At 48.0% G+C, this 23840-nt stretch overlaps 10 protein-coding genes across 10 annotated transcripts, besides 46 other annotated features; all 10 read right to left on the bottom strand.

The window, feature by feature from the left end:
* Positions 1-9114: a sequence feature (heterozygous, non-Esmeraldo-like haplotype).
* On the bottom strand, positions 273-2069 carry Tc00.1047053509937.220 (protein kinase, putative; the record flags this gene model as incomplete). Its single annotated transcript, XM_812322.1, has 1 exon — positions 273-2069. The coding sequence occupies one exon, from the start codon at positions 2067-2069 to the stop codon at positions 273-275; it is 1797 nt and encodes a 598-aa protein (XP_817415.1).
* Positions 941-990: a microsatellite.
* Positions 2236-2258: a microsatellite.
* Positions 2409-2432: a microsatellite.
* Positions 2521-2543: a microsatellite.
* Positions 2595-2697: a sequence feature (T-rich).
* Positions 3005-3030: a microsatellite.
* Positions 3077-3137: a sequence feature (T-rich).
* Tc00.1047053509937.210 (hypothetical protein, conserved) lies at positions 3278-3907 on the bottom strand (the record flags this gene model as incomplete). The annotated part of the gene is made up of 1 exon (XM_812321.1): positions 3278-3907. One exon carries the CDS (start codon positions 3905-3907, stop codon positions 3278-3280), a length of 630 nt encoding a protein of 209 aa, XP_817414.1.
* Positions 3995-4042: a sequence feature (CT-rich).
* Positions 4190-4232: a sequence feature (AT_rich).
* Positions 4250-4273: a microsatellite.
* Tc00.1047053509937.200 (hypothetical protein, conserved) lies at positions 4389-5069 on the bottom strand (the record flags this gene model as incomplete). Its single annotated transcript, XM_812320.1, has 1 exon — positions 4389-5069. One exon carries the CDS (start codon positions 5067-5069, stop codon positions 4389-4391), a length of 681 nt encoding a protein of 226 aa, XP_817413.1.
* Positions 5145-5175: a microsatellite.
* Positions 5442-6695, bottom strand: Tc00.1047053509937.190 (hypothetical protein, conserved; the record flags this gene model as incomplete). Its single annotated transcript, XM_812319.1, has 1 exon — positions 5442-6695. The coding sequence occupies one exon, from the start codon at positions 6693-6695 to the stop codon at positions 5442-5444; it is 1254 nt and encodes a 417-aa protein (XP_817412.1).
* Positions 7292-7318: a microsatellite.
* On the bottom strand, positions 7669-9741 carry Tc00.1047053509937.180 (tyrosyl-tRNA synthetase, putative; the record flags this gene model as incomplete). The annotated part of the gene is made up of 1 exon (XM_812318.1): positions 7669-9741. One exon carries the CDS (start codon positions 9739-9741, stop codon positions 7669-7671), a length of 2073 nt encoding a protein of 690 aa, XP_817411.1.
* Positions 9115-10003: a sequence feature (areas merged during assembly that could not be assigned to a particular haplotype. This can correspond to areas where the two haplotypes were merged or to regions with more than two copies in the genome that were merged during assembly.).
* Positions 9877-9903: a sequence feature (AT_rich).
* Positions 9949-9972: a sequence feature (AT_rich).
* Positions 9999-10028: a microsatellite.
* Positions 10004-23840: part of a sequence feature (heterozygous, non-Esmeraldo-like haplotype) that runs on past the window's edge.
* Positions 10028-10047: a microsatellite.
* Positions 10078-10180: a sequence feature (T-rich).
* On the bottom strand, positions 10315-11415 carry Tc00.1047053509937.170 (uncharacterized protein; the record flags this gene model as incomplete). Its single annotated transcript, XM_812317.1, has 1 exon — positions 10315-11415. The coding sequence occupies one exon, from the start codon at positions 11413-11415 to the stop codon at positions 10315-10317; it is 1101 nt and encodes a 366-aa protein (XP_817410.1).
* Positions 11576-11600: a microsatellite.
* Positions 11761-11809: a sequence feature (T-rich).
* Positions 11903-11922: a microsatellite.
* Positions 12095-12175: a sequence feature (A-rich).
* Positions 12204-12257: a sequence feature (CT-rich).
* Positions 12338-13915, bottom strand: Tc00.1047053509937.160 (hypothetical protein, conserved; the record flags this gene model as incomplete). Its single annotated transcript, XM_812316.1, has 1 exon — positions 12338-13915. The coding sequence occupies one exon, from the start codon at positions 13913-13915 to the stop codon at positions 12338-12340; it is 1578 nt and encodes a 525-aa protein (XP_817409.1).
* Positions 13996-14037: a microsatellite.
* Positions 14201-14234: a microsatellite.
* Positions 14352-14633: a mobile genetic element.
* Positions 14438-14465: a sequence feature (AT_rich).
* Positions 14635-14656: a sequence feature (AT_rich).
* On the bottom strand, positions 14659-16044 carry Tc00.1047053509937.150 (serine hydroxymethyltransferase, putative; the record flags this gene model as incomplete). Its single annotated transcript, XM_812315.1, has 1 exon — positions 14659-16044. The coding sequence occupies one exon, from the start codon at positions 16042-16044 to the stop codon at positions 14659-14661; it is 1386 nt and encodes a 461-aa protein (XP_817408.1).
* Positions 16376-16431: a sequence feature (T-rich).
* On the bottom strand, positions 16550-17629 carry Tc00.1047053509937.140 (hypothetical protein, conserved; the record flags this gene model as incomplete). Its single annotated transcript, XM_812314.1, has 1 exon — positions 16550-17629. The coding sequence occupies one exon, from the start codon at positions 17627-17629 to the stop codon at positions 16550-16552; it is 1080 nt and encodes a 359-aa protein (XP_817407.1).
* Positions 17760-17812: a sequence feature (T-rich).
* Positions 18291-18333: a sequence feature (AT_rich).
* Positions 18409-18448: a microsatellite.
* Positions 18496-18536: a sequence feature (T-rich).
* Positions 18795-18818: a sequence feature (AT_rich).
* Positions 18819-18843: a microsatellite.
* Positions 18993-19044: a sequence feature (T-rich).
* Positions 20389-20466: a sequence feature (T-rich).
* Positions 20500-20539: a microsatellite.
* Positions 20568-20617: a microsatellite.
* Positions 20693-20744: a sequence feature (T-rich).
* Positions 20781-20913: a sequence feature (T-rich).
* Positions 21358-23001, bottom strand: Tc00.1047053509937.130 (protein kinase, putative; the record flags this gene model as incomplete). Its single annotated transcript, XM_812313.1, has 1 exon — positions 21358-23001. One exon carries the CDS (start codon positions 22999-23001, stop codon positions 21358-21360), a length of 1644 nt encoding a protein of 547 aa, XP_817406.1.
* Positions 23022-23045: a microsatellite.
* Positions 23403-23422: a microsatellite.
* Positions 23715-23734: a microsatellite.

The raw sequence follows: 23840 nt of genomic DNA, 5'->3' as shown, positions 1-23840 counted from the left end.
GAAAAAAAAAAAAGAGACGCTTTGCCAAAGTTACGTGAGAGAAAGAAAAAAAAAAAAAAAGAAGGGTGGGAAAGGGACAAAGGATGTGCTTATGGACACCCCTGCTCGGCCCCAACCCCTTGTGTTTTTCTCTCCCTTTTCCGTTTTTTGCTCGCCTCGTTCCTTCACTCCCAATTGAAAGATTTCTCCTTTTCTCATTCTTTTTTTGTTTGTTTGGGGAGGGGGGTCAATGGGAGGCGGAAAGAGTATTCGGATATCCCTCTTTCCAAAACTCATGAAAAAGCGCGTCGTTGAGCCCGTTCTAGCGCAGCACGCTGAAGCATCGCCTTGATGTCCATGTTAGGCGCCCCCGGAACACAAGAAAGCGGGGAAGATCCAATTGACGGCTGCCTAAAGAAGGGGTTGAGGCACGATGCCACAGCACTCGAACCCTGTTGGTTACGTTTGCGAGCACGTTGTTCCACAAACTGCTGGCCCCCTCCCTCCTTGGCATCGGTATCTGTTTGGTTCTTGTACGACGGACCTCCTACGGCATTTGCGTTGGAAGAGGTTCGGTTACTAAATGGATTGCTGGCAGGGATGTAAGCCGCACCGCCGGCATCTACGTGACCGTGAGGCGGCTCCGGCGACAGTGAAGGGTGCTTTGCACCGTCCACACCTAACTGCGGAGCCTGAGTGGGCTCACTCCGGCCAATCGCATTGTTGGAAGTGATTTGCCGTGGTACAAAAAGAGAGACGCGCGAGCCGTGCCGTCCAGCGCCGGGAACCGCAGCGGAGTTATAACTACCATTGATGTTCTTGTACATTAGATAGACAGGTTGCGTTCGTTTCGGCATCCGCACAGCTCCAAGATAACTGGGATCTGGTGGAGGCTTTTGCATGGGGCCCGAATATGGCTGCAGTTGCTGCGGCGGCGGCGGCGGTGGTGGAAGTGGTCTCCGTTGTTGTTGTTGCTGTTGTTGTTGGTGTTGGTGTTGGTGTTGTTGCTGTGGATTTTGTTGCTCAACTGGCTGTAATTTGCGGTGCACCACCGAAAATGAGATCCTCTCAGAACGTCCAGGTAACAACGGTGCTTCCACCGCAGACATGGGTGGAGCCGAAGGTGCACCTTGAGGCGCATCCCCTGTAGAGACCAAGGCAGAGACTTCCGCCGTTGCGACATCTGCGCCCTTGGCATTAAACTTTCTTAACGCAGCAATAGCAGGAGGAAGTAAATTTTGCTGCAGAAGAGTTTCAATGTAACTCTTAGGCATCACATCAGTCAGCATCCATTCTTGCAACCGACGTTGAAGAATTGGAAGCTCAAGCAGCTCCTCTAATTTAATGCGGTGTGCCGGCTCCCTATTCAAGAGACGTGGTACAATATTTCGCAGCTCGGTCGTGTACAACTTCGGAACAGGGTCATATTGCACCTTAAGAATGCGCTGCATCAGCCCCTTCATGCTAGTTGCGTTGAATGGATGTTTCAATGCCAAAAGTTCGTAGATTACCACACCAAGAGCCCATACGTCACTGCGGTGATCATAGGGGCGTTCTAATATAAGTTCGGGAGAAAGATAGTACGGGGTCCCCACAAAGGTCCTAGCTTGATCATACGTACCACTAAGTGTCCGTGCGATGCCAAAGTCTCCTAGCTTCAGAATGTTCTGGCTTGTCAAAAAGACATTTTGAGACTTGATGTCGCGGTGAAGGATCCTGCGCTGGTGGACATACGAGAGGCTCAGCACCAGCTGAATAATCCAATCAAGTACCTGAGACTCACGAAAATTGACACCATATGACTTTTTTATGCGTGCACTCAGGTCTCCACTATCGGCAAATTCCATGACGATACAAAGATGATCCGACTTCTTCAAAAGAAAACTATCTACATAATTGATGATGTTCGGATGTCGTAGAGAACTCAACAGATGCGCCTCATTGAGACTCTGTTGCCGCTCCTTCTTACTCATCCTTCTGAGATCTATTTGCTTAATCACGTAGCACTTGCCGTCCTCGTTGTTGCGAGCAAGGGCACAGGCACCCATGTTACCCTTACCAATTTGCCGCACCTTGGTGAACTTCTCCATTTCTCTTGACTACACGTCCTTCCCAGCCACACCCACACCTACACACACGCCGTGCAGGGAAGAAAAAACGACTCGACAAAAAAATAGGGTTCTAACGCAACAAGAACAAAGAAAAAAAAAAAAAAACTGAGGTGGCCACACCTCAGGTGTACTACAAATGATGCTTTTGTTGTTGTTGTTGTTGTTGTTTTCTTCTCTCTTGTTCTTGCTTTTTGTTTGTGTGTGTGTGTGTATGCGTTTTAGTTTGTTTTTTTGCCTTTTGTTCTGCGCGTTGGCGTGAGAAGAGAGAAGAAGCGGGGGCGGGGGGAGGGGTGAGGCACAAGACACGCGGCACCCACACTCCTCCTCCTCCTCTTCCTCCTCGTTGACTCGGCCCTATCCCTTTTGCACCCAACGCAAGCACGCGTACACTCCGGGACCCGCAGAAAAGTAAGTCACGGGAGTGGGGGCGAAAAAAGAAAAAAAAAAAAAAAAGGAGAACACACACGCACAGGTATGACGGGTGCACTCCTACCTAAATGCATGAAGAACAACAAGAAGAAAAAAGAAGAAAAAAAAAAAACAGGAAAAGAAGACACGAATACTTCAAAAAATAAATAAATAATAATAATAATAAACCAAATGAAAACAGTCCACACAAAAGATACACACGCATGCATGTACGTATATGTTGTATACGTCATGGATACGCGTAAATCACTTGTGGCGGGTATTACGTCCTCTCACATCCGTTCATACATTTCCTAAGAGAGAAGGCGAGCGGCCACATCCAATGCATGCATACTTGTGAGAAATGCATACACACCGGCACGTTCAACAACAACAAAAAAAAAAAAGAAAAAGAAGGAACGACGCAGAATGTCCCGCCACCAACGCAAGGTACATGACAATAATGATGATAATGATAAATAAGGACAATAAGAAAGTGCACCTCCTTGTTGTTGTTGTTGTTGTTGCTGTTTTGCCTCAAACGCACAACACGACAGCTCTCTCTCTCTCTCTCTCACACAAACACAAACACAAGGAAAGAGACACAAACAAACGACAACAAAAAAAAGAAAGAAAAACTACTCCCAAGATGTTGTTACCCCCTTTTTTTTCTGTTTCGTCTTGTCGTTCAGGCTCTTTAAAGCCCAAACGGAAAAAAAGAAAAAAAAACCTCCCAATTGGGAATTTTTTCATCCTCCCGTCTCGCCCCGCAAAAACATTTAGTTCAGCACCAACTGCATCAGGGCAATGAGCGAAAAGAGGGGAATCATCGCCATGCAGTGGGTGTGGAGAACCAACCAGAACGCAATGAAAATCCAGCCCGCAACATGAGCACAGTTGTGGCCGTTGTAGCCCAGCGTCGCGTAGCCGCAGCTCCAAAGCATCAGGCACACAGAGATGATACCAGACATGACACGGTTCACTACCGATACGGTCGACTGCTCGGCGGCTATCCAATGCCGCATAAATAACTTGCCTGGCACCACAGCAGAGACGGGACGATTATCTTGCAGGACTCTCAGCGATTCCTCCTCCTCTCTTGTCAATTTTCGCAAAAAACACCCCGAGAAGTCATGCTGCGTCTGCGCGTGATGGCCGTGACGCAGCGCGGCAGTCAGCGCCAGCGTTGGGCCTCGCACGGCAGCACGACTCACAGGGAAAACTCGACGAAGCATGTTGAATCTATCTTTCTGCTTGTTTGTTGTTGTTCTTGTGTTATCCTCTACTTCAGTAAGGGGCGGCTCCTTCTGCCTTTTGGTATTCGTTTCCACCTGTCGGAGCGGGAAGAGACAAAAAAGGGAGTAAAAAAAAGAAAACAAGCAACCGAGTTGAGCCCTCCCAAAAGTCATAACGCGGACCTTCACTTCGCCACGCTCCCCGCGGAAATGCCCCGCGCCAAATAAACACAAGAGAAGAAGCCCCCAATCGATGCCATCGGGAAGGAGGGAAATGTAAGAGGAGGAGGGGGAAGGGAAGGGAAGGGACTCAACCAAAGGGGAGGGCAGCGAGCACGCGTCCCCACAAATTCGTTGAATCCCAAAGCCCTCCAGCCCGTATCGGCGTTTCTGCCTGGACCCGCGACAGTACTCACATCGACTGATGATCAAATTTATAGGGGCATTATGGCACACAAAAAAATAATAATAATAATATAAAATACATGTAATAAATAAAGACAAGACACACTAAAAAATAATAATAATAATAATAATAATTTAGATAAATAAATAGGGTGACCATCCATGCGGTTTTTCATTCTTCACTTTCGTTTCTTTTACACCTATCCCTTCTTTGCTTCTCTTTCATTCCCTCCGCTCTGTCGCTGCATCGTCACGCTACGGCCCTCATGCCCTTTCTGGCAAACAGGTGTTTGATGAGGAGAACGTGCAAGAAGGAGAGGAGCAAAATAAACAACGTCTCAGCAGCACCTTGCAAGAGTAGGAGTGTTTTGCTCTCCTCAATAGTCTCGTGCAAATTTCGCTGGCGCAGGCGGAATATGATCTGGTCTTGATGAAGGCCCAACATGAAACTGTCTGTCCGCAGCATCATCCTTGTAAGAGGATCAATGCGGTCCTTCCATCGCTTCAGGGAAGTCACACCGATGCTCATCGTTACGGATTTCCTGCTGCCAGAGTACGGGCGGTTGTCAATGCAGTAGGAGTACTCGCCATGCAAATGTTTCGTGAAGTAGACGCGGTCCTCCAACTCATGTTCCCCCGCATACGACACGTAAATCGTCTTGTTCTTCGGGTCTCGGATGCTCACATCAAAATCATCGCCCCCATGCAGCACGTGGTAGTGCAGCATCGCACCTTCATTCGTGTCGATGCCCACGGAGTACATGCACAGCTCCTCCTGATTCACCTCAAGCGTAAGGTCTTGGGCAGTCGAGCGCACACGAACAGCCTGTGCCGTATCGAGCACAGTCAACACTATGACCACAGCCACCAACTGCAAGAACATACAAGACGATCGTGGGAAGCATGACATTGCCCCCTGGATGGGAATCATTCGCAAGAAGATATAATAAAACCCTCTCTGCCTGTAACGATTAAAATAAACTGAAAGGACTACACAACGACATGGAAAAGAAAAAAAAAAAAAAAGAGAAAAAAAATACATTTACATGTGAACGTTCATGTTACGTACAAAATGCCGCGGTGAGAAATTTATCCAACTTCAGTTCCCATGGATGGGCAAGGAAGAGAACTCCCTGAGATGACCACTCTCTAAATGCAGGCCCCCGTGGATCGCAAACACACACACACAGAGAGAGAGAGAGAGAGACAAAAATACACCCATTTTTTTAATCTATATACAAATCAAAATAGAAGCAAATAAAAGCAGAGAATGAGTACATCTTTTTTCAGTTACATCTACGCATCACTTGTAACGAATGAGATATTTATCAGCAACAAAGCGTGGGTGGGAAACATCCATAAGATATTCATCGCTCTGCACACTGACCGAAGACAAGGAAGCCTCTCGTCCCTCCGCAATGGCCATGCTCACCAACTTCATCTGACGCTCCAAATGTGTGCCGCCACAATCACTTTCTAGTGGTGTAGGTAACACTACTGACCACTTAATAGAACCATTCCACTCAACCGCCGAGATACAACGCTTCAGAGTGGAAATACGATTTATCTCATTGCGGAAAGCCGCCACAGGCACTGTGTGCGTCGGCATGACATTCCCCACCGTCAGTCGCACCTCATCACAGAGCGCAGAGACCTCTGGAAGAACCAATGCAAAAATATCTGTCAGCGACGCAAGCATCAAATCAATGTCTGTAACTGAAATAACACTGTCATCGAGCACACGCTCATTCAATACCCTCCTGCACTGCACAGCTATCTGCACCTCTGCAGGCACAAAAAGAAGGCTTGCACTGGCGAGAAATTCCTTAAACTCCATCGAGCCCTTTCCACCCCAATCAAAAAAGCGAAACAGATATTCAACATCACCTTTCCAGAGCGTCTTTTCATCAAAAATGCAACTTAGCAAAAAGAAAAGCTCCTGTGATGTCACCGTTCGCATTCCAACCCGACGTCCTGTCTCTTCCATATGCTGCAGCACCTTCTCTTGACCTATCTCTAGCAGCCGTGACACAATCGAATTATTTCGCAAAAGAAGCTCAGAAAGTATGCGGGGGGAAAGACTCAGCAACGCCCGCGGAGATCGCTGGGCCAGAGATGGCGTCGCGTCCATTGATTTTGGGGTAAAGCTTCTCTGCGGTAAGTCACCCGTGTCGGCATCTAAAATGGGGCTCTCCTGCCGCCCCTCGTTCGGGAAGACGGGGGTGGTACGAAGCTGGTACCCAAGAGAACTTTCAAAATTATTCAATTCTTTCGCAGTCTCCGCCGCCTCCATGAGAAGTCGCGTGGAATTCGCCATGAAGATTGGCACAATGTCTTTTTTTGAGTTCCGTGAAGCCTTTTTTGCCAATGCGCCGTCACAAGAAGAGGTACCGAAGTCCGCTGTATTTAATTGGCGCAAATTGCAAGAGTGTTGATGCTGCTGATCCTGTGGCTCGAGACGTCGGTACGGCGGTGGCGGTGGCTCGTGCATCACTGACCACACAGTGCGTTGAGAGCTCACAGAGTTCACGGGGAACATATTTGGCGTTGTTCGCATTCGCGGACCAGCGCCCCCCTAAAACCCGACGCACTCTGCGCACTCCTCAAAGAAGGTCGCCTTGGAAATCGCCACACACGCAACCACAGAGAGAATATGCGAGCTGGATGAAGTCCTGTCTCCTATTCCTGCAGAGAATAAAAAACCAAAAGAAGATGGTGACGGGTTGGTTCAGTGTGCACGGCATCCAGCATGCACAAAAAAAAAAAAAAAAAACTCACATTCAAACTCACATGGATAATAATAATAATAAATTCAACACCCACCATCTACGATAACGCGGTGCGTCGTAAACTCATGGATTGGCAGCCTTTTGTTTCCCGCAAACACCGGCTTCCCTCCCTCCGCGTGGAGGGCAATAGTGGGTGGGACGGCAGAAGGAACAGAAGGAACTGCACTCGCGCTGCCCTCCCAAACAACATCGTTGGAAACAAAAATGGATCAAGTCACAAGTGGCAAAAAAAACGAGGCAGGGATGAGTAAAACCCTCACCATCATCTACTGAGCCGCGTCTGGTCGCACATGCCTTCTAATATCAGCTGGGGAGAGAGAGAAAAAAAAAAATGGGGAACACTTTAATTGCTGCACCCAGGGATAAGAAAAAAGAAAAAAAAAAAAAAAAAGGCAACCGCATAAAAGGTGCGGGGTGAGTTGCAGCAAAAAAAAAAACACCAGAAAAAAGAAAACGTACGCAGCCGTCTGCTGTCTGGGCCAAAAACGCATGGAATGTATCGTGGTCATCCTAACATCCCTATTCCTCTGAACAAAGCAAATTATTTTTAATCCGTTAAGTTCAAATGTTGATCACTGAAATATCATTTATTCATTCTTGTTTTTGTTTCCTTTTTTCTCCCCTTCTATCTCTCTCCCTTCGCATTCCTCCCAAATACACAAAAACACACACAGACACACATGCACACTTTTTATCCTCCGAAAACCCAACGAAAAGAGAAATGTCTCAAACACGTACCTCTCACTTTGATCTTTTCGACAGTGTCTTCTCGGCCTGACGCAACGTCTGTGAAAGCTTTTTGCCCTCAGCACTAGAGAGCACCGCCTTCGACACCGCACACACCTCCAGCAATGGCTTCGTGACGGCCGCCTTGAGGTCTGCCGGGTGCAACGTGCCTGACTGCGCATCGTCACGAAGCCGTGCTTCGCTCGTGTACGCCACGTTACCTCCATTCTCCGCCGCCCTCTCTACTGTCAGCGTGCCACGCTCACGCAGGAGCCACGCGGCAATGGAAAGAACCGGGTTCGCTGCCTCGTTGGGTGCACAATAGGCTTTTTTAATCTTGCGTCGCGTATCCATGTCCGTGTCGTCAAGGAACAGGACGTCGTCAGCACCGGCAACGAGTGCCTCCGGGCGGTGGAGAGGCGGAACCGTCCCTTCCCTCGCAGGGATGGCCGTGACACGACCATCAAAGAACTTCTTCACAACCTCGTGGTAGCCACGCTCATGAGGCGCGGAGATAATGTGGGTTGCCTTCAACATGGCCACATCTGCCACGTACATGAGAGCCGCAACCAAGTCACCGGCAGCTTTAAATTCCCCGCAGACGTCCCCCAAGTACTGCAACATGTTGCGCCGACCCGCATTAATAGCTGCCACCCAGTAATCATTGGGATTGTCCAGAATAAGTTGGCTCTGGCGCACGACACGCACCCATTCCTTCCTCAAGTAAGTCGCCTGCAGGAGCGCAAGATTCAACTCGAGTGCAGCGCTGATATTCTTCTCTTCGCCCGTCACCTCGCCACACGAAAAGGCCGTCCACTCAGGAAGAAGAAGAACGACTTCTCCATCGGAGTGCTGCTCCAGAAATGCCTTGACTGCATCAGAAATGGCGACAGCAACATTTACAGACAATTTTATCACCGTTGGCAGCCAAACAACAGCCAGTGGCGTTTCCGACTGCTCAAACGGGCCTATATCTGTCAACGGCGGTGTCTGACCACCTTTCCGAAAGGACTTTACTTTTTCCAAAAGCCCGGCAGCGTGAGGATCACATGCAAAGTGATGACGCACCGGTTCCAGCAAGGCATTCAGTTCTAAAGCAAGCGCGTCCTTCAGTAGCTCCTCAGTAATGGTACCATCGACAAAGGCCTCTTCAAGTTCCTCGTACGTCTTGTACAATGTGCCGTTAATTGTGGTGCTTGCAGCTGGACGAGAGTAGATGACATGTTGGAAGTAATCCAATACCGGATTTTTTTCCTCGCTGGACACCGGAGCCCCATCCTCGGGAACCTCCGCCTTCTTTTGCCTTAACCGTGGGCAGTATGCATGACGAATCTTCCGCTCAACGTCCTCCCTCGTGTCTTCCATAAAAATAGCACTATCCGGATCACTCTTGCTCATCTTCGGCTGACCTTCCTTAAGACCGGAAAGCATGTGATGCGAAAGAATCACAGGCTTCAGTTTGCGTCCAATGAGGTCACAGTACTCTCGAGCCAACATATTCACCTTGCGCTGGTCCAGACCAAGTTGGCAAATATCTGCCTTGAGGAAAAAGATGTCTGCACACTGCATCAGTGGGTAAAGAATCTGTGCTGCGGTTAACGTGCCTTCTTGCTTGCCCATTATCGTACAGCATTTTTTGATGCGTGCAATGGTGTTTCGGCGGCCAATGTCAAGTACGGTTTTCCAGTACGAGTTTGCGTTTCGTGTGATCTCGTCGCTACTCCATAAAAAAATCACCTTCTCCATATTCATACCGGCGGCCTTCCATACCTCGATAAGGTACTGGCCAACTATGCGGATCTTTTCCAGTTCACCACACATTTTGTCATTCATCAGAGCAAACCAGTCGGCTACCCAAAAGACAAATTCACATCCACTTTGTGTGCATTTGTTGACATTGACGGCCTTGAAGACACCTTGTGCAATGTGCATGCGTCCGGAAGGTTCAAATCCATCATAGCAGCGGATGTTTGGCTTCTTTGTGATGAGGTTTAACAGTTCTTCTTCTTGTATGCACTCTTCACCGACAGAGCGTACCAGCGCGTATCGCTCCTCTGTCGTCATCTCAGTTGGTTTCTGGGCTGTCATGCTTAATGGCGTCAAAGAACGGTACCTCAAATTAAATGTCAAGGGGGAGAAAAACAAGGGATGTGGAAATCTGCAGTGGTGCCGCCAAAGTGGCTGGCAGAATATTGTCGACCGCCGCGTTTGCCCTCAAGACGGATAAAATAAATAAATAATTAAATAATTGTCACTTTCCTTCCGTGCTGCTACAAAGAGGGAGAGGTTCCGTCCATATTATAAAAAAAAAAAAAAAAAGAAATGCCATGTCAAAAACCCACGCCCACACGCCCGCACACACACACACACACACAGAGAGAGAGAGAGAGAGAGTAGAGCCACAAGTAACGCCGTTTTCGTATGAAAAAAAAAAAAGAAAAGAGGATTAAAAAAAAAAAAGCAGTAGAATGCTGACACAAGATATAAAAAATTCCACACACACACAAAAAAAAAAAAAAAAAGAAAACATACATACATAGCGGGGAGGGAATAATTCAAAATACACAGAAATAAAAGGCAATTCACCTCAACGCCGCTCAAACCTTGAAAAGACGCACAGACACGCACCCAATGAGACCCCCATATTTCTGGCCTTATCCATCATGTGTTCTTCGTCGGGTTGGAAACATTGAAAGCGTCGTTTCGCCAGGTAAGAAATAAAACACCCCCCGCATACTGACTTTCCCACTCGCGAACAGCAAAAGGCGGTGGAACCTCAAATTCCATCTGGAAATCACCCACTGGAAACGTGTCAACCAACACTTCGGTGGTGTCAGCCGTCGCACAGAGGTCTGTGAAAAGAACCGTCTCCGCCAAACCACCGCTCGACGTAACAGAAAGGCTTCCCAAAGTGTCGATTGTTCCGCTAAGAACAGAATCGGGACCATTGATGTGGTTATTCCATGCGCCCTTAACGACAATCTCTCGCGAGTCCTCCGAGCATTCCACAAATACTGTTGATATGCTAACACCCGGAAGTTGTAACATTATCGTAAAGCGTTGCTTCGGCAAATGTACAATTTTGGCCGGTGGCACATGAGTCCGCTCGTCCATCATGAGGCAATCAGTGGTCGCCCCACTTGTCATATGCGCCGTAGAATCCCGTCCCGCTAACGCGCTCACTAGCAAAGCATTGTATGACGTTGTCGTCAAAAAACGAATAAAAATTGAAAAGGCGGAGCCTGTCACCAGCGATGCTGTCTGTCGTGAGAAGTCCCCCACCACTTCCGTTTCCGGGCTGCCGCTGCAAAGAAGAGAGACTAACAGATCCTTCATTGTCTGCAGGAGTGATTGAACAAATTCCTCCAGTCGCTGCTGACGCCGTTGGGATGGAAAAAATCGAGACGGTGGAGCCGCAATGGTCCTCTCCAACTGCTGTCTCGCCAGTTGCAAAAGGTTGGCCTTCTCCATCGCCTTGTAAAGCTCTACAAACTCTGAAAAGCGCTTCAAGACACTCCACTGGTGGGTGGCAGAACGGACAAGCACTTCGTACCATGTCACCACCTTTTGCGTAACGTCTGGCGCGAGCCTAACGTGCGGGAGTGTAATGGAGACAATATCGATGGCGTTCGCAGGGAGGCTCGGCCCCGAGACGGGAGGCGGAATGTGAACGACATAACTGCAGGAGAATAGTGTGCCACTCCCCTCATTGCGCTCACCGAATTCGTCGTTCTCCCCTGGTACGGAGGCCCACTTCGACATACGTGGGGGAAAAAAGTCACCCCACCAAACTGCCCAGTTGTTATTTCCCCCCTCCCCCTTCTTCCCCAGTGCACCCCTCCACTCACCCTTTTAAATAACAAAATACAAAAAAAAAAAAAAGGAGGATGTTTCGTTATCGACAAAACAACGGGAGAACCCTCTCCTCCTCCTCCTCCTCCTCCTCCCTGAGCTTAATAAATGTACAAATCGGTGTGTCTTTAAATATATACGAATACCTACATATGCATGTCAACAGAAACGAACAAACGAAAAAAAAAAAAAAAGACGCGGAGAAACAGCTGCACGCATACAGCAACAACAACGGCCGACAACATATAAATATATAAAAAGAAAAAAAAGAGAAAAGCCAAAAAAAAAAAAGTAAAGAGCAAAATTGAGTGGCTGGAAAAATCTTTTAAAAAAAAGCACATGTACACAAACTGCGGGCAGGCCACATTACGCACAATTACAAATATATATATCAGAGAACAACAACAACAACAACAAGAAAAGGGAAAAAAAAAAAAAAATGAACGAGTAAAACTCTTGCAAAGTCTCAGACAAAATAAATTCGCACACTTTTATGCCCCTCACTTTTTTTTCCCCCCCTTTTTTTTTCGTTGTTGTTGTTGTTTCATTTCCTTCCATTCTCTTCACCGCATCCACCTACTCCTTAACGTTTATTTCTTTTTGTTCTGTTTTTTTCTTTTTTGCTTGTTTTCGTTATTTTTTGTTTTTTGTTTTTGTTTTGTTTTGTTTTTGATGCAGCGGTTTGGCATAATGACTACAAGCAAAAAAGAAAAAAGAAGAAAAAAAGAGAGAAAGAAGAAAAGAAAGAGAGAGATGAAAACAAGGGTACATCCAAAGGGACCAGAGGCAAAACCCCAAGAAGTCTCATCCTCCCCTACATCCCCGCAACAGATCAGCCAAAGCGAAAGAAAAATTGCTGACCGCCACCGTGACCAAATGGATTGCCATGAAATGTGAACGGATGGCCGTAGAACGGCTGCCCCCCGCCTTGTCCAGATGGCTTCGTTGGGTCCTCGCCACTGTCGTAAATCTCCCGCTTCTTTTCATCAAGCAGAATCTCCTTCGCCTCGTTAATGTCACGGAAACGTTCATCCGCCTTCTGTCGTTCCTTTGCAGAAAGTTCCTGCGAACGTAACTTGTCGGGATGTAATGTCTTTGCGAGATGACGGTAGGCCCGTCGGATCTCAGCATCGTTTGCTGTCTTTTTAACGCCTAGAATTTTGTAGTAGTCCTTCCTCCCCGCAACGCGCTTAAGATTTTCTATTCTCTGCCTATATTCATTCACACGCTCGTGATTCGGCTGGAGCCGACGGGCATTTTGCAGCTGCTCCTCGGCACTTTTTAGATCGTCCTGCATAAGATAAATATCCACCTTCTGCAGGTGCACATCAAAGGAGGCCGGGTTCTCCGCGCCTAGAAACTCAATGGCTTCCTCGCATACGGAAAGACCCTTCTCCGTGTCTCGCAATCCAACGGTCACCGTGCAGCGCCAAAGCAGAAGCTGATCCTTGTACGGCGGGTTTTCCTCCAGCTCTTCGGCCTCGTCAATCTGCTGCAAGGCGCGTTGGTAATCCTTCGCATCGAGCGCCTCCGTGATCGCCTTTGTGATCCGCATCTGCCCCCGCACAAGTTTGTGCAGCTGTGCACACGCCGCGTACTCCGGATCCAAAGAAAGACACATCCGCAACTCAGCCCGCGCTTGTTCTATTGCCCCCAATGCGCGGTACGCACGTGCAGCTAACGCCACCGCCTCCAAGTTTTGAGGTTCCTTCTGCACAACGTACTTCAGCTCCTCTGAGGCTGCCTGGTTATCACCACATGCTAGTGCACACTCAGCCCGTTGCAATCGCATTCCTACATTGTCCTTTGCAAACTTACGAATCATATCATGCAGCAGTGCGACGCATGTCTTGTATTCGCTTTCAGTGATATCGCCTGCTGAATGTTTGGGCGCCTCAAGTTTTTTCCGAAGTGGCAGCCACGCGGATGTGTAATGCTGCAGGTCTCGCAATTTCTCCTCATAATCCGCCACTTTGGAAGGTTTCTTCATTTCCTTGTAGAGAGGGAGAAGAACTTCAACATCTCGAATCGCCTCCTGCAGATGGCCTGCCTGGGCGTTGAGTGAGGAACGAAGAGCCAAACCGCGGTGGTGTTTTGTATCCAGTTGGAGCAGGCGGTCCAAATCTTGCATGCACTCCTCCCGTTGTCGCATCATAGACAATAACTCCGCACGACTGTACAACCCACGAACACTACTGGGGTTATGGGCGAGGGCCTCCGTGTACTTTGCCAATGCCTCCTGGTACTGGCTGCGGCCCTGTCGTAGCGCCGCATCACCAGCAAGCAGCAGCTGCTTTGTCACCTCGTCATCGTGTACACCTGTGCAGAGGACGTTACCAACGGCAAGAAGAGCTACCAGGAGTGCCGTAACGACAAGACTCCCTTTAAAATTCTTTATAAAACCAAACATGCCAACCAAAAACCAAATCCCTAGCAAAAAAAAAAAAAAAGTATATACCTAACTTTTCAGTAGTGAAGTATATTTATTTTAAAAAAAAAAAAAAAGGAGAAAAAAAAAAAGAAAAGAAAAAAGGACTATTTACTGTTTTTTCTCCCTCTTGCCACCGTGGCCACATACACAAACACACGTGTACACACAGATGAAAGGAAAACTGAAAATACCTCGAAATATTCATCCCAATCTGCTAGCCGGATCCTTAACTTATCCCATACAAATAAATAAATCAGAACGGAGAAAAAAAAAAAGAAGAAACAAAAAAAAAAAAAAAGAGGGATAAATGGAGAAGACAGTGGGTTCGCCACATCCTCAATGTTTTGCTCCAATCGTATATATTTTGGTAGCCACTCTCGTGGCACGTCGCAGAGTCTATTCGAGTTAGAGATATTTATCCCTTACAAAGTGGTAGAATTTAAGGTCCTTCCAAAGCCACAAAAACCCACCACAACGTCCGAATCAAAAAGGGTGGATGGCAAAAAATAAAAAAATATATAAATATATTCGCCTCGCCGTTATTGGTTCGTTGATTCCTTTCCATCGCAGTCAACCAAAAAAAAAAAAAAAACATAAGATGGAAAAGGCATCGTGTAGGAGAACATGTATATTCAAATCCGGATGCATTTTCATTTGAATAGCCCGCATTCTTGCAAACGTTCCTTTCACAAGTCCCCAATTAATAATAATAATAATAATGGTTAGGCAGCAGGTGGAATGCCGCCCTTGTACTTCATCGTCCCAAGGTCTAGCCCTGGGATGTAGAGCGAGGATGCAATTTGTTCCACCTCCAGCCGCAGTTGGCACGCCAATTCACTCGCCCTCATGGCATCCACAAAGTCCTTAATCTTTGGCCCCACCTGCTTTTGCAGCGACACACACAATTTGGCTGCAAGGTCAAGTAAATCCGCAACACGCTCCATGTCACTCTCGACCATCCCCCGTGTTGTCAGTGCACATGTGCCCAAACGCACGCCTCCTGGCGCCAACGCACTCTTGTCCCCCGGAATGGAATTTTTGTTCACGCTGATGGATACAAAATCAAGCAGCTTCTCCACTTTGTTTCCAGTCAGACCGAGTTCACGCACGTTCCAAAGTACAATATGATTGTCGACTTCTTCCGACACAAGGCGGTGACCACGTGCGATGAGCGCGGCTGCAAGCTTCTTTGCATTCTTCACAACCTGTTGCGCATATGTCGCCCACGCGGGATCGCAGACCTCCTTCATTTGCGTGGCAATGGCTGCGATCTGGTGCATGTGTGGTCCCCCCTGAAGACCTGGAAAAACGGCCTCATTTATACGTCTCTCAAAGTCTGTCGCCTCACCGTTGCGACCCTTCTTGCGATAAAATATCATTCCTGCACGGGGGCCACGCAGGGATTTGTGCGTCGTGGTCGAAACAACGTCGGCGTAAGGAAACGGGGACTTCAACACGCCCCCTGCTATCAGACCGGCTGTGTGTGCCATGTCCATAAAGAGGAAGCAGCCAAGGCTATCACAAAGAGCCCGCAGGCGCACGTATTCAAAGTCACGACAGTACGCAGAGGCACCCATGACAATCATCGCTGGTCGAAACACCTCACTGATTTTTTCCAGACTTTCGTAGTCAATCACACCATTGGCATCCACCTTGTACGGGAACGACTCAAAATACAACGAGGTGGCGCTAATTTTCTTCTTGGCGGTATAAAAGCCGTGAGTCAGGTGGCCACCGGAGGGGAGGTCGAGACCCATAATGCGGCTGTGTGGCTGTAAAAGTCCTGTGTAGACGGCAAAGTTGGCAGGAGATCCGCTATACGGCTGCACGTTGACGCCCCACTCCGTTTCATCCAATTTAAAGGCCTGAAGGGCACGTTTCTTGGCCAAGCTTTCAATCACGTCACAATACTCCGTGCCGCCGTAGTAGCGATTGCCGCACTCTCCCTCCGCGTACTTGTTTGTTAGACAAGACCCAAGACACTCCAAAACAGCACGCGATGTAAGATTCTCAGACGCGATAAGCTCCAGGCTGCGGTATTGACGTTCCTTCTCCTTCTCAATCACATCCGCAAGATCCGGATCGTGTTCAACGAGAGACTTTGACATTTCCCCAGTCCCCTGACGTTGGTGCACGTACGCTTGAACCGCTGGCGTTTCCTCTTTTATGCCCAACACACACACGCACGCACGTCCTCCCTTCTTCCCTCCCCACCCTTTTTTTTATTATTTTTGTTTTCCCTGCTTTCCTGCTTTCCTGCTTTATCAAAGCCCCAATATATAAATGTATGACAATTAACTGAAGATAACTTTTCCGCGGATATACACGCGCTCTCTATGACTGTGCTATAAAACAAAATGCTTCTGCAATCAACAGATGGATATAAATATATAAAAGGAAATGTGGCAATATCATCGAATACTTGAAACAACAGGGACTCAAAAACCAATACAACAACAACGACAAAAAAAAAAAGAAAACAGAGGCAGAAATAATGGGCACGTGCATCAAACAACATTCAAAACTCTCCTCGCGCACACGCACACAGACACGCCTCTACAATACCAAAGGACTTACGAATATTGCAACGGTTTTCTCAGGGCAAATGTCATATCAAGCGCAGCAGAGTGATTCACCCTCCGCCGGCCCAAGTGCCCCCACGTCAAACAACTGCGTGGAGAAAAAGCAGACGTCCCAGTTCGAGCCATGCCGCTGCTGCAGCATCTCCAAAGCTTTAAAGGCATTCGCGACGGTGTCAAAACGAACCAAAACACGGATCATCTCACGCGCCAAACGTGTCTCCACATCAGCGGAAGCAGCGGAAACTTCTTCCCTCTCATTTTCCAAACGGGCTCGCAGTGCCGCCCTCTTCCCATCGTCCAAGACCATGTAACGCAGCGAACGTACAACGCCACACTGCCCGCACAAATCCTGGATGTTCTCCAAAAATGCATTGCGCAGCGTCCCGCTGCCAACGTTTTTATTGCTGGTGTCATCAAACACTTCTACTGGCGGTCCGTCGCGGACGAAGCGGATGAGAATGGTCGAGCTTGGCTTCCCGTAGTGTGTCTTTCGCTTCTCAAGGGCGCCAACGTCCTCACGCACAACATACCCACCAGCGGCCAACTCCGACCTCTGAAAAACAAGAGGTGCAGTGATACCTGGAAGAGAAGTTGTTGTTGAAGTTGCCATCGTTGTTGCTGGTGTCATCTCCCCTGCCGAAGTGTTTATTCCATCCCCGACGTGGTCACTAGTAGTGTTCGTTTTGGTCGCGTTTTCTCTTGTAGCAGCCACACTCATTAATTTTCCAAGCTTCTGCCCAATGCGTCCTCTGCGGTCCATACCAGCAGCGACTCGTGCCTTATGGGCCGCCTCCAGTTCTTCACGCTCCAAATTCATCGCTGTGGTGATGCCCAACGCGGCGCTCTGTCGAACGCGTCTTTGGTGAAGCTCCTCCGCGCTGAGATGCAGCGACATCGTGTCCCCGCTCCCGCCAAGGATATCGTACGCCAATTCATCCCTTGGCGCCATGCGCATCATGTCCGGCATATCAAACGGCGATGATCCCGCCTCCGCTGCTGCCGCCAACGAACGTGAAATGTCGTTCTTCCGCTCATCCTCCCGGGCGCGCTTCCACCACATTACTTTGACGTCGCGGTAGTTGTTCGGTGCGGCGGGGTCGTACATGACCATTTCTCCAGAATGTGTGCAAGCCGCTGAATGATCCTATTGAATTGTGTTCCTGTTGTATCCTTCTCTCTCTCTCCTCTTCTTGCTGGGGCCGTTTGCTTACAAATGAAAAGAGAACACTCACGCACCAACTAACAAAATAAAGAAAACAAATAAAAAATATTTAAAAAAAGAAAAAAAAGTAAAGGGCAATCACAATGAGAGAAAACTAAAGGCGCGCCTCCATGGCGATGTCGGCCACCATATAGCTGGTGCCTGTTTGTTTGTTTGTCTTCATTTGATAGCCTTCGTTGCACTCCCCAAGCACACATCACCCACGACTCATCGCCTCCCGCATTCTCTTTGTTTCGACCTCATATTCAAGCAAAACTTCCATTCCTTTTTTCTTCCCACATTTGTTTGAATGTCGGCATATTCCAAGGGCTTCCACAGTTTGATATTTGAGTCGCACACATTATTTTACTTTCGTTGGTTTGTTGCTGCCGCAGCGGTGTGGGTCCTATTCTCCATCCCCCCTCCCCACCCCACCCACTCCATGTGTCCATATGACATGCACGCATGCACACAGCCAGAGGAAGGAACGGGTGCCGCGCGCAAACTGCAGACGTATCCACATTTGCCGATAAGTAGACAGAGGCACCCGTTTGCACGGCAGCAGCAAAAGATAATAATAATAATAATAAATTATTTAATTGAAAATAAAAAAACGGTGGCAACAGCTGATAATCAACTAAAAAAGTAAAGAAATGAAAACAGATAGAAGGCATATGTGTGCGTGTGCGTATATATATATATATATATATATATATATATATATATATAGGGGAGATGGAACAAGAGACAAAAAAGTCTAAAATGATATGAACAGGAAAAAAGAAAAAAAAAAAAAAAAGAGAGAGAAAGAAAGAAAGGGGGGTAAAAGACTGTAAAAGCCCAAGCAAAGGAATTATGATGATGATAATAATAATAATATGAATTACTCCAATTGGAGTGTATGGGGTCCAAACATGATGCATGCATGTAAACCGCTGTGTGCCTGCATATACACAAGCGAAATAGAAGAAAGCAACTGTCTGTGTTTGTTTTTATATAAATATAAATAGAGAGATAGAGATAGAGAGAGATGTATAGATGTATGTTTGTTTCGTTCTTTCTTTCCTTGACTCACTTTATTAAATATTAAATATTAATTTTGTTGTTGTTGTTGTTGTTGTTGTGATTTCTCAAATACACACATGAAGGCAAAGCAACATATAAAACCCACGTTTCCCCACACACACACACACACACCAAAAAAAAAAAAAGAGAGAAGGAGAGAGTTAGGGGTGAAAGGAATTAATGCACAGAAATACACACGCACACGTACAAAAAAAAAAAAAAGGAATTTAAAAAAAAGAAAAAGAAGTACAGGACAAAAAGTTTTTAACTTTTTATTTTTTGTTTTGTTTTCTCATACACACTCAAACACTCACAGTCCCACAGTCCCGCAGTCCCACAGTCCCGCAGTCCCGCAGTCCCACAGTCCCGCAGTCCCGCAGTCCCACAGCCCCGCAGTCCCGCAGTCCCGCAGTCCCGCAGTCCCACAGTCCCGCAGTCCCACAGTCCCGCAGTCCCACAGTCCCGCAGTCCCGCAGTCCCACAGCCCCGCAGTCCCGCAGTCCCGCAGTCCCACAGTCCCGCAGTCCCACAGTCCCGCAGTCCCACAGTCCCGCAGTCCCGCAGTCCCACAGTCCCGCAGTCCCGCAGTCCCGCAGTCCCGCAGTCCCACAGTCCCGCAGTCCCGCAGTCCCGCAGTCCCACAGTCCCGCAGTCCCACAGTCCCGCAGTCCCACAGTCCCGCAGTCCCGCAGTCCCGCAGTCCCACAGTCCCGCAGTCCCGCAGTCCCGCAGTCCCGCAGTCCCGCAGTCCCACAGCCCCGCAGTCCCGCAGTCCCACAGTCCCGCAGTCCCACAGTCCCGCAGTCCCGCAGTCCCGCAGTCCCGCAGTCCCGCAGTCCCACAGTCCCGCAGTCCCGCAGTCCCGCAGTCCCACAGTCCCGCAGTCCCACAGTCCCACAGTCCCACAGTCCCGCAGTCCCGCAGTCCCACAGTCCCACAGTCCCGCAGTCCCGCAGTCCCGCAGTCCCACAGTCCCGCAGTCCCGCAGTCCCGCAGTCCCACAGTCCCGCAGTCCCGCAGTCCCACAGTCCCGCAGTCCCGCAGTCCCACAGTCCCGCAGTCCCACAGTCCCGCAGTCCCACAGTCCCGCAGTCCCGCAGTCCCGCAGTCCCACAGTCCCGCAGTCCCGCAGTCCCACAGTCCCGCAGTCCCACAGTCCCGCAGTCCCGCAGTCCCACAGTCCCACAGTCCCGCAGTCCCGCAGTCCCACAGTCCCGCAGTCCCACAGTCCCGCAGTCCCACAGTCCCGCAGTCCCGCAGTCCCGCAGTCCCACAGTCCCGCAGTCCCGCAGTCCCGCAGTCCCGCAGTCCCGCAGTCCCACAGCCCCGCAGTCCCACAGTCCCACAGTCCCGCAGTCCCACAGTCCCACAGTCCCACAGTCCCACAGTCCCGCAGTCCCGCAGTCCCACAGTCCCGCAGTCCCACAGTCCCGCAGTCCCGCAGTCCCACAGTCCCACAGTCCCGCAGTCCCGCAGTCCCGCAGTCCCTCGTTATATCCACAAAAAAAAAAAACTAACGACTGTGGCGATTTGGGTTGGCGGGAGAAAAACAAAAACAAAGGGAGAGAACACCACACATTGGCACCTTTGCGATAAATTCATACAAATAAAAAAAAAACGAAAAAAGGGAAAAAAGACAAAACACGAAAGACCATAATAATATAAAAAAAAAAAACAGAAAACCGGCCATACATAAGCATGCACGGCTATTTTTGTATAAATATACATATATAAATGTATATATATATATGTATAAAATACACACACACAGAGAGAGAGAGAGATGTATGCATGTATTTATATATAAATAAATATATAAATATAAAAATAAATGCGGTGTGTGCAATTGTGCAAAATGCACACACAAAAAGACAAGAAGCCCCGTGGAATTCTCCAGTAAAGCAACGCAAATAAAAGAAAAACACGTAAAAACTAAAAGAACCAAAAAAAAAAAGAAAAATGAGAGCTCATAGAAGGCAAAAGGGCGCACATCGCCAAAAAAAAAAAAAAAGAAAAAAAAAAAAAAGACAATATAAAAAAGAAAAGAGAAAAGAGAAGGGGGTAAAGTGTCACTAAAATAAAATGAAAAAAAAAAAAAGCAAATAAACAAACAAAAAAAGAAAAAAAAATCTCAAGCAAAATTAACAAATTTAATTTTAAAAAAGAAAAACTGTCCTGCTCTCTTTTTGTATCGGAGGAAAAAGATAGAGACTGTTCCGCGTGGTTGTGTAGTCCATTTCCGGTCTTCCCACCATAACTTTCAAAAAAGAAAAAAAAAAGAAAGAAAGACCCACACATTATAGCGACGGAACCTCGCTCTTGCATGTAAACATGCATCCACTTTCAATAACCCCCTCTTTTTTTTTCTTTTTCCCCTATTTTCTTTTTAACTTTTCCTTACCACCACCACCACCCATAAAAATACACATACATACGTATATATTCTTTTCCTTCACTGCCTTATTGAACAAATCCAGTTCAGGCCCTCTTTCTGGGCCTGTCGCCAGCACCATTTTTTGTTTGTTTGTTTGTTTTTTTTTGCTTTTATGGCACTGTCGTTCCTACTACTCCTTTTATTGCACGTTCGTACTAGCATGCTTCTGACTTCGCGACAAGGTGGAACCGCTATTTGCAGCACCAACTAAGTTGTCCTTCTCCAGAGTTTGGTCCTGTCGTAAATGAGACAACGAACCGCCCTCTTCAGTGCCTTCTTCGCCACATCTTCCGCATGGGAATGCTCCATTGCTGGAACGACTACTACAGTGCGTGGAACCCTTAACCTCCGGTGTGTGCACAATCCATGGATCATCCAGTAACTCTTTTGCCGTCGCCCGCTTTAAGGGGTCTCGTTGCAAACATCTTCGCAAAAAGGACTTAGCCCCGGAAGAAAGTCTGTGCCCTTTTGGAATCATTTCTGGAAACAACTCTCCCTCGGTCTCTGCCACACGCATCATCATGGAGTACTGATTCTTGACCCCCGAAAATGGAGGACTCCCCGTCAACATCTCAATCACGCAGCAACCAACAGACCACACATCGCTCGGCAACCCAACGCCCTGAGAGAGAATTACCTCCGGTGCCATAAAATACGCCGTGCCCGCCAGTGCCGTCGAGGCAGTGGGATCCAAAAGGTCCTTCGCGGTACCGAAATCTGATATTTTTAGTGTGCCGTTTGGATCCACGAGAAGATTGTCTCCCTTTAAATCACGGTGCATAATGTTCTTGCTGTGTAAATATTCCAGTCCTTCCAACATCTGTCTTGTATAGATAGAAGCCTGTTTCTCATGAAAAGGACCAAATGTGCGAAGTACACTGCTAATACTTCCACCAGAAACATACTCCATGTAGATACGAAGACAACTCTCTTCGCATTCCTCACCGAGGCACTTCACAATGTGTGGATGATCAAGAAGTTTTAGTAGTGCAAGTTCCTTTCGCACTGCCTTCAACGCTTTGCTCTCTGAACCTTCTGAAAACGAAATCTCCTTTACAGCTATAATGTGATTCGTGTCACGATCCATTGCTTGGAAAACAACACCAAAACTGCCCTTTCCTATTAATGCCTTGTGCGCCAGGCTAACATGCATGGGGCCTTTTCCCTCGGAATCCTGTGAGCGTGTGACGCTGTTGTGCGTAACACACGGTACACTTCCAGTACGTCGCCGTAAAACGGATTTTTTGCCAGAACCATTCACTTCCCTGCCACGTTCCTTCTTTGAGAGGGACTTGCGCCGCTTCTCCGGCGATGAGGTGTAGAACTTAGTGACTGATGAGGTGGGAAGAGGTTCGACTTCCAGTGGCGCGGAGACCGTGGACCCAGGACACGCGTCAGAGGTGCGTGAGCCATTCAACGAACTGTTGGATTCCCTGGCCTCCACCACAACATTATCATCCTCCACACCAAAGTCATTATTGCTGCCAAAAAAGGGGCGAGATTGTTTCCGTCGACGAACGCTCGCTGAAGAAACACTAAAGTCTAATAGCAGCGGGGGATCTGCTGTCAAAACCTCCAGCCCACCGCTGTGCGTGGAACGAATCGTGCTACTAAGTTGCGGGCTATTAAAGCTGTGCGACACCAAAAAAACGTTATTACAGCTTGAGCGAATACAGTCTTCATTTGTTCCCGTGTGGGCATCACGGTGTAGTCTTAAAGAAGTCCCAATGACACGCTTTTCAAAGCTCAATTTCGGCGTGCTGCTGTTGGCAGTCTGGAACATGACCAGGCAGTCTCCCACTCCACACACACACACACACACACACAAAAGCACCAACGTCCTTTTTCCTTTTGCTGTTATTTGCCTTTCCTGTTCCCGCTGTCGTTCTGTTATTTCCTTTTCCTTTTCTTGGATGTCTGCCAGCGGTTCCGCTCGCACAGACCTTCTTAATAAAAGAACTTGCCTTTTCGCCTAGTATAGCTACAAATTTATATCGATTCCCTATACTCAATTTTCTGTATGCAGTGATTTCCCCCTCGCACCTGCCCACGTGTATGTCCTCTTTTCTTGTGGCGGTGGCGGTTCGCCCGCGCTCTCCGCGTGCCTTCACACACACACACAGACACACGGCAGAGACTTATGGACTCCCTCACGGTCAATTTATATATAACAATGTACAAATAATATATATATATATATATATGTGCTTTCACCTGCGCGTATGTTTCGTTGAATTCCCGCCAATCACCTCGGGTGTAAAACGCCACACTTCACGCTGTGTTCGACCTCGCCTCGTCCCGCTTTTTCAATGACGGCAGCAAGTTTCTTCTTGCGGGGCGAGAATAAAAGAAAGGAGGCGCACAGACACGCGGAGGTCCTTCCCGGCACACACACACAAACAAAAACACGTGCGCGAGGACGTGTGGTGCACAACTGCGGATGAGTCAAAAGCACTGCAAAGTCCGGGGGGCACGCCGCGGACACCAAACGCCAGCAAAAAAAAAAAAAAAAAAAACCTACGAGTCAAATATATACACACAAAAAAAAAATCCAAGGAAAACCACGCGGGAAAGGAAGAAGAAGAAAGGAAAATGCCACGTTTGCTCCCCCGGACATATTTA

The sequence above is a fragment of the Trypanosoma cruzi genome, genomic scaffold (assembly GCF_000209065.1).
Source record: "Trypanosoma cruzi strain CL Brener 1047053516537 genomic scaffold, whole genome shotgun sequence".
In the NCBI taxonomy this organism is placed as follows: Eukaryota; Euglenozoa; class Kinetoplastea; order Trypanosomatida; family Trypanosomatidae; genus Trypanosoma; species Trypanosoma cruzi.
This window is presented reverse-complemented; position numbering and strand designations above follow the sequence as displayed.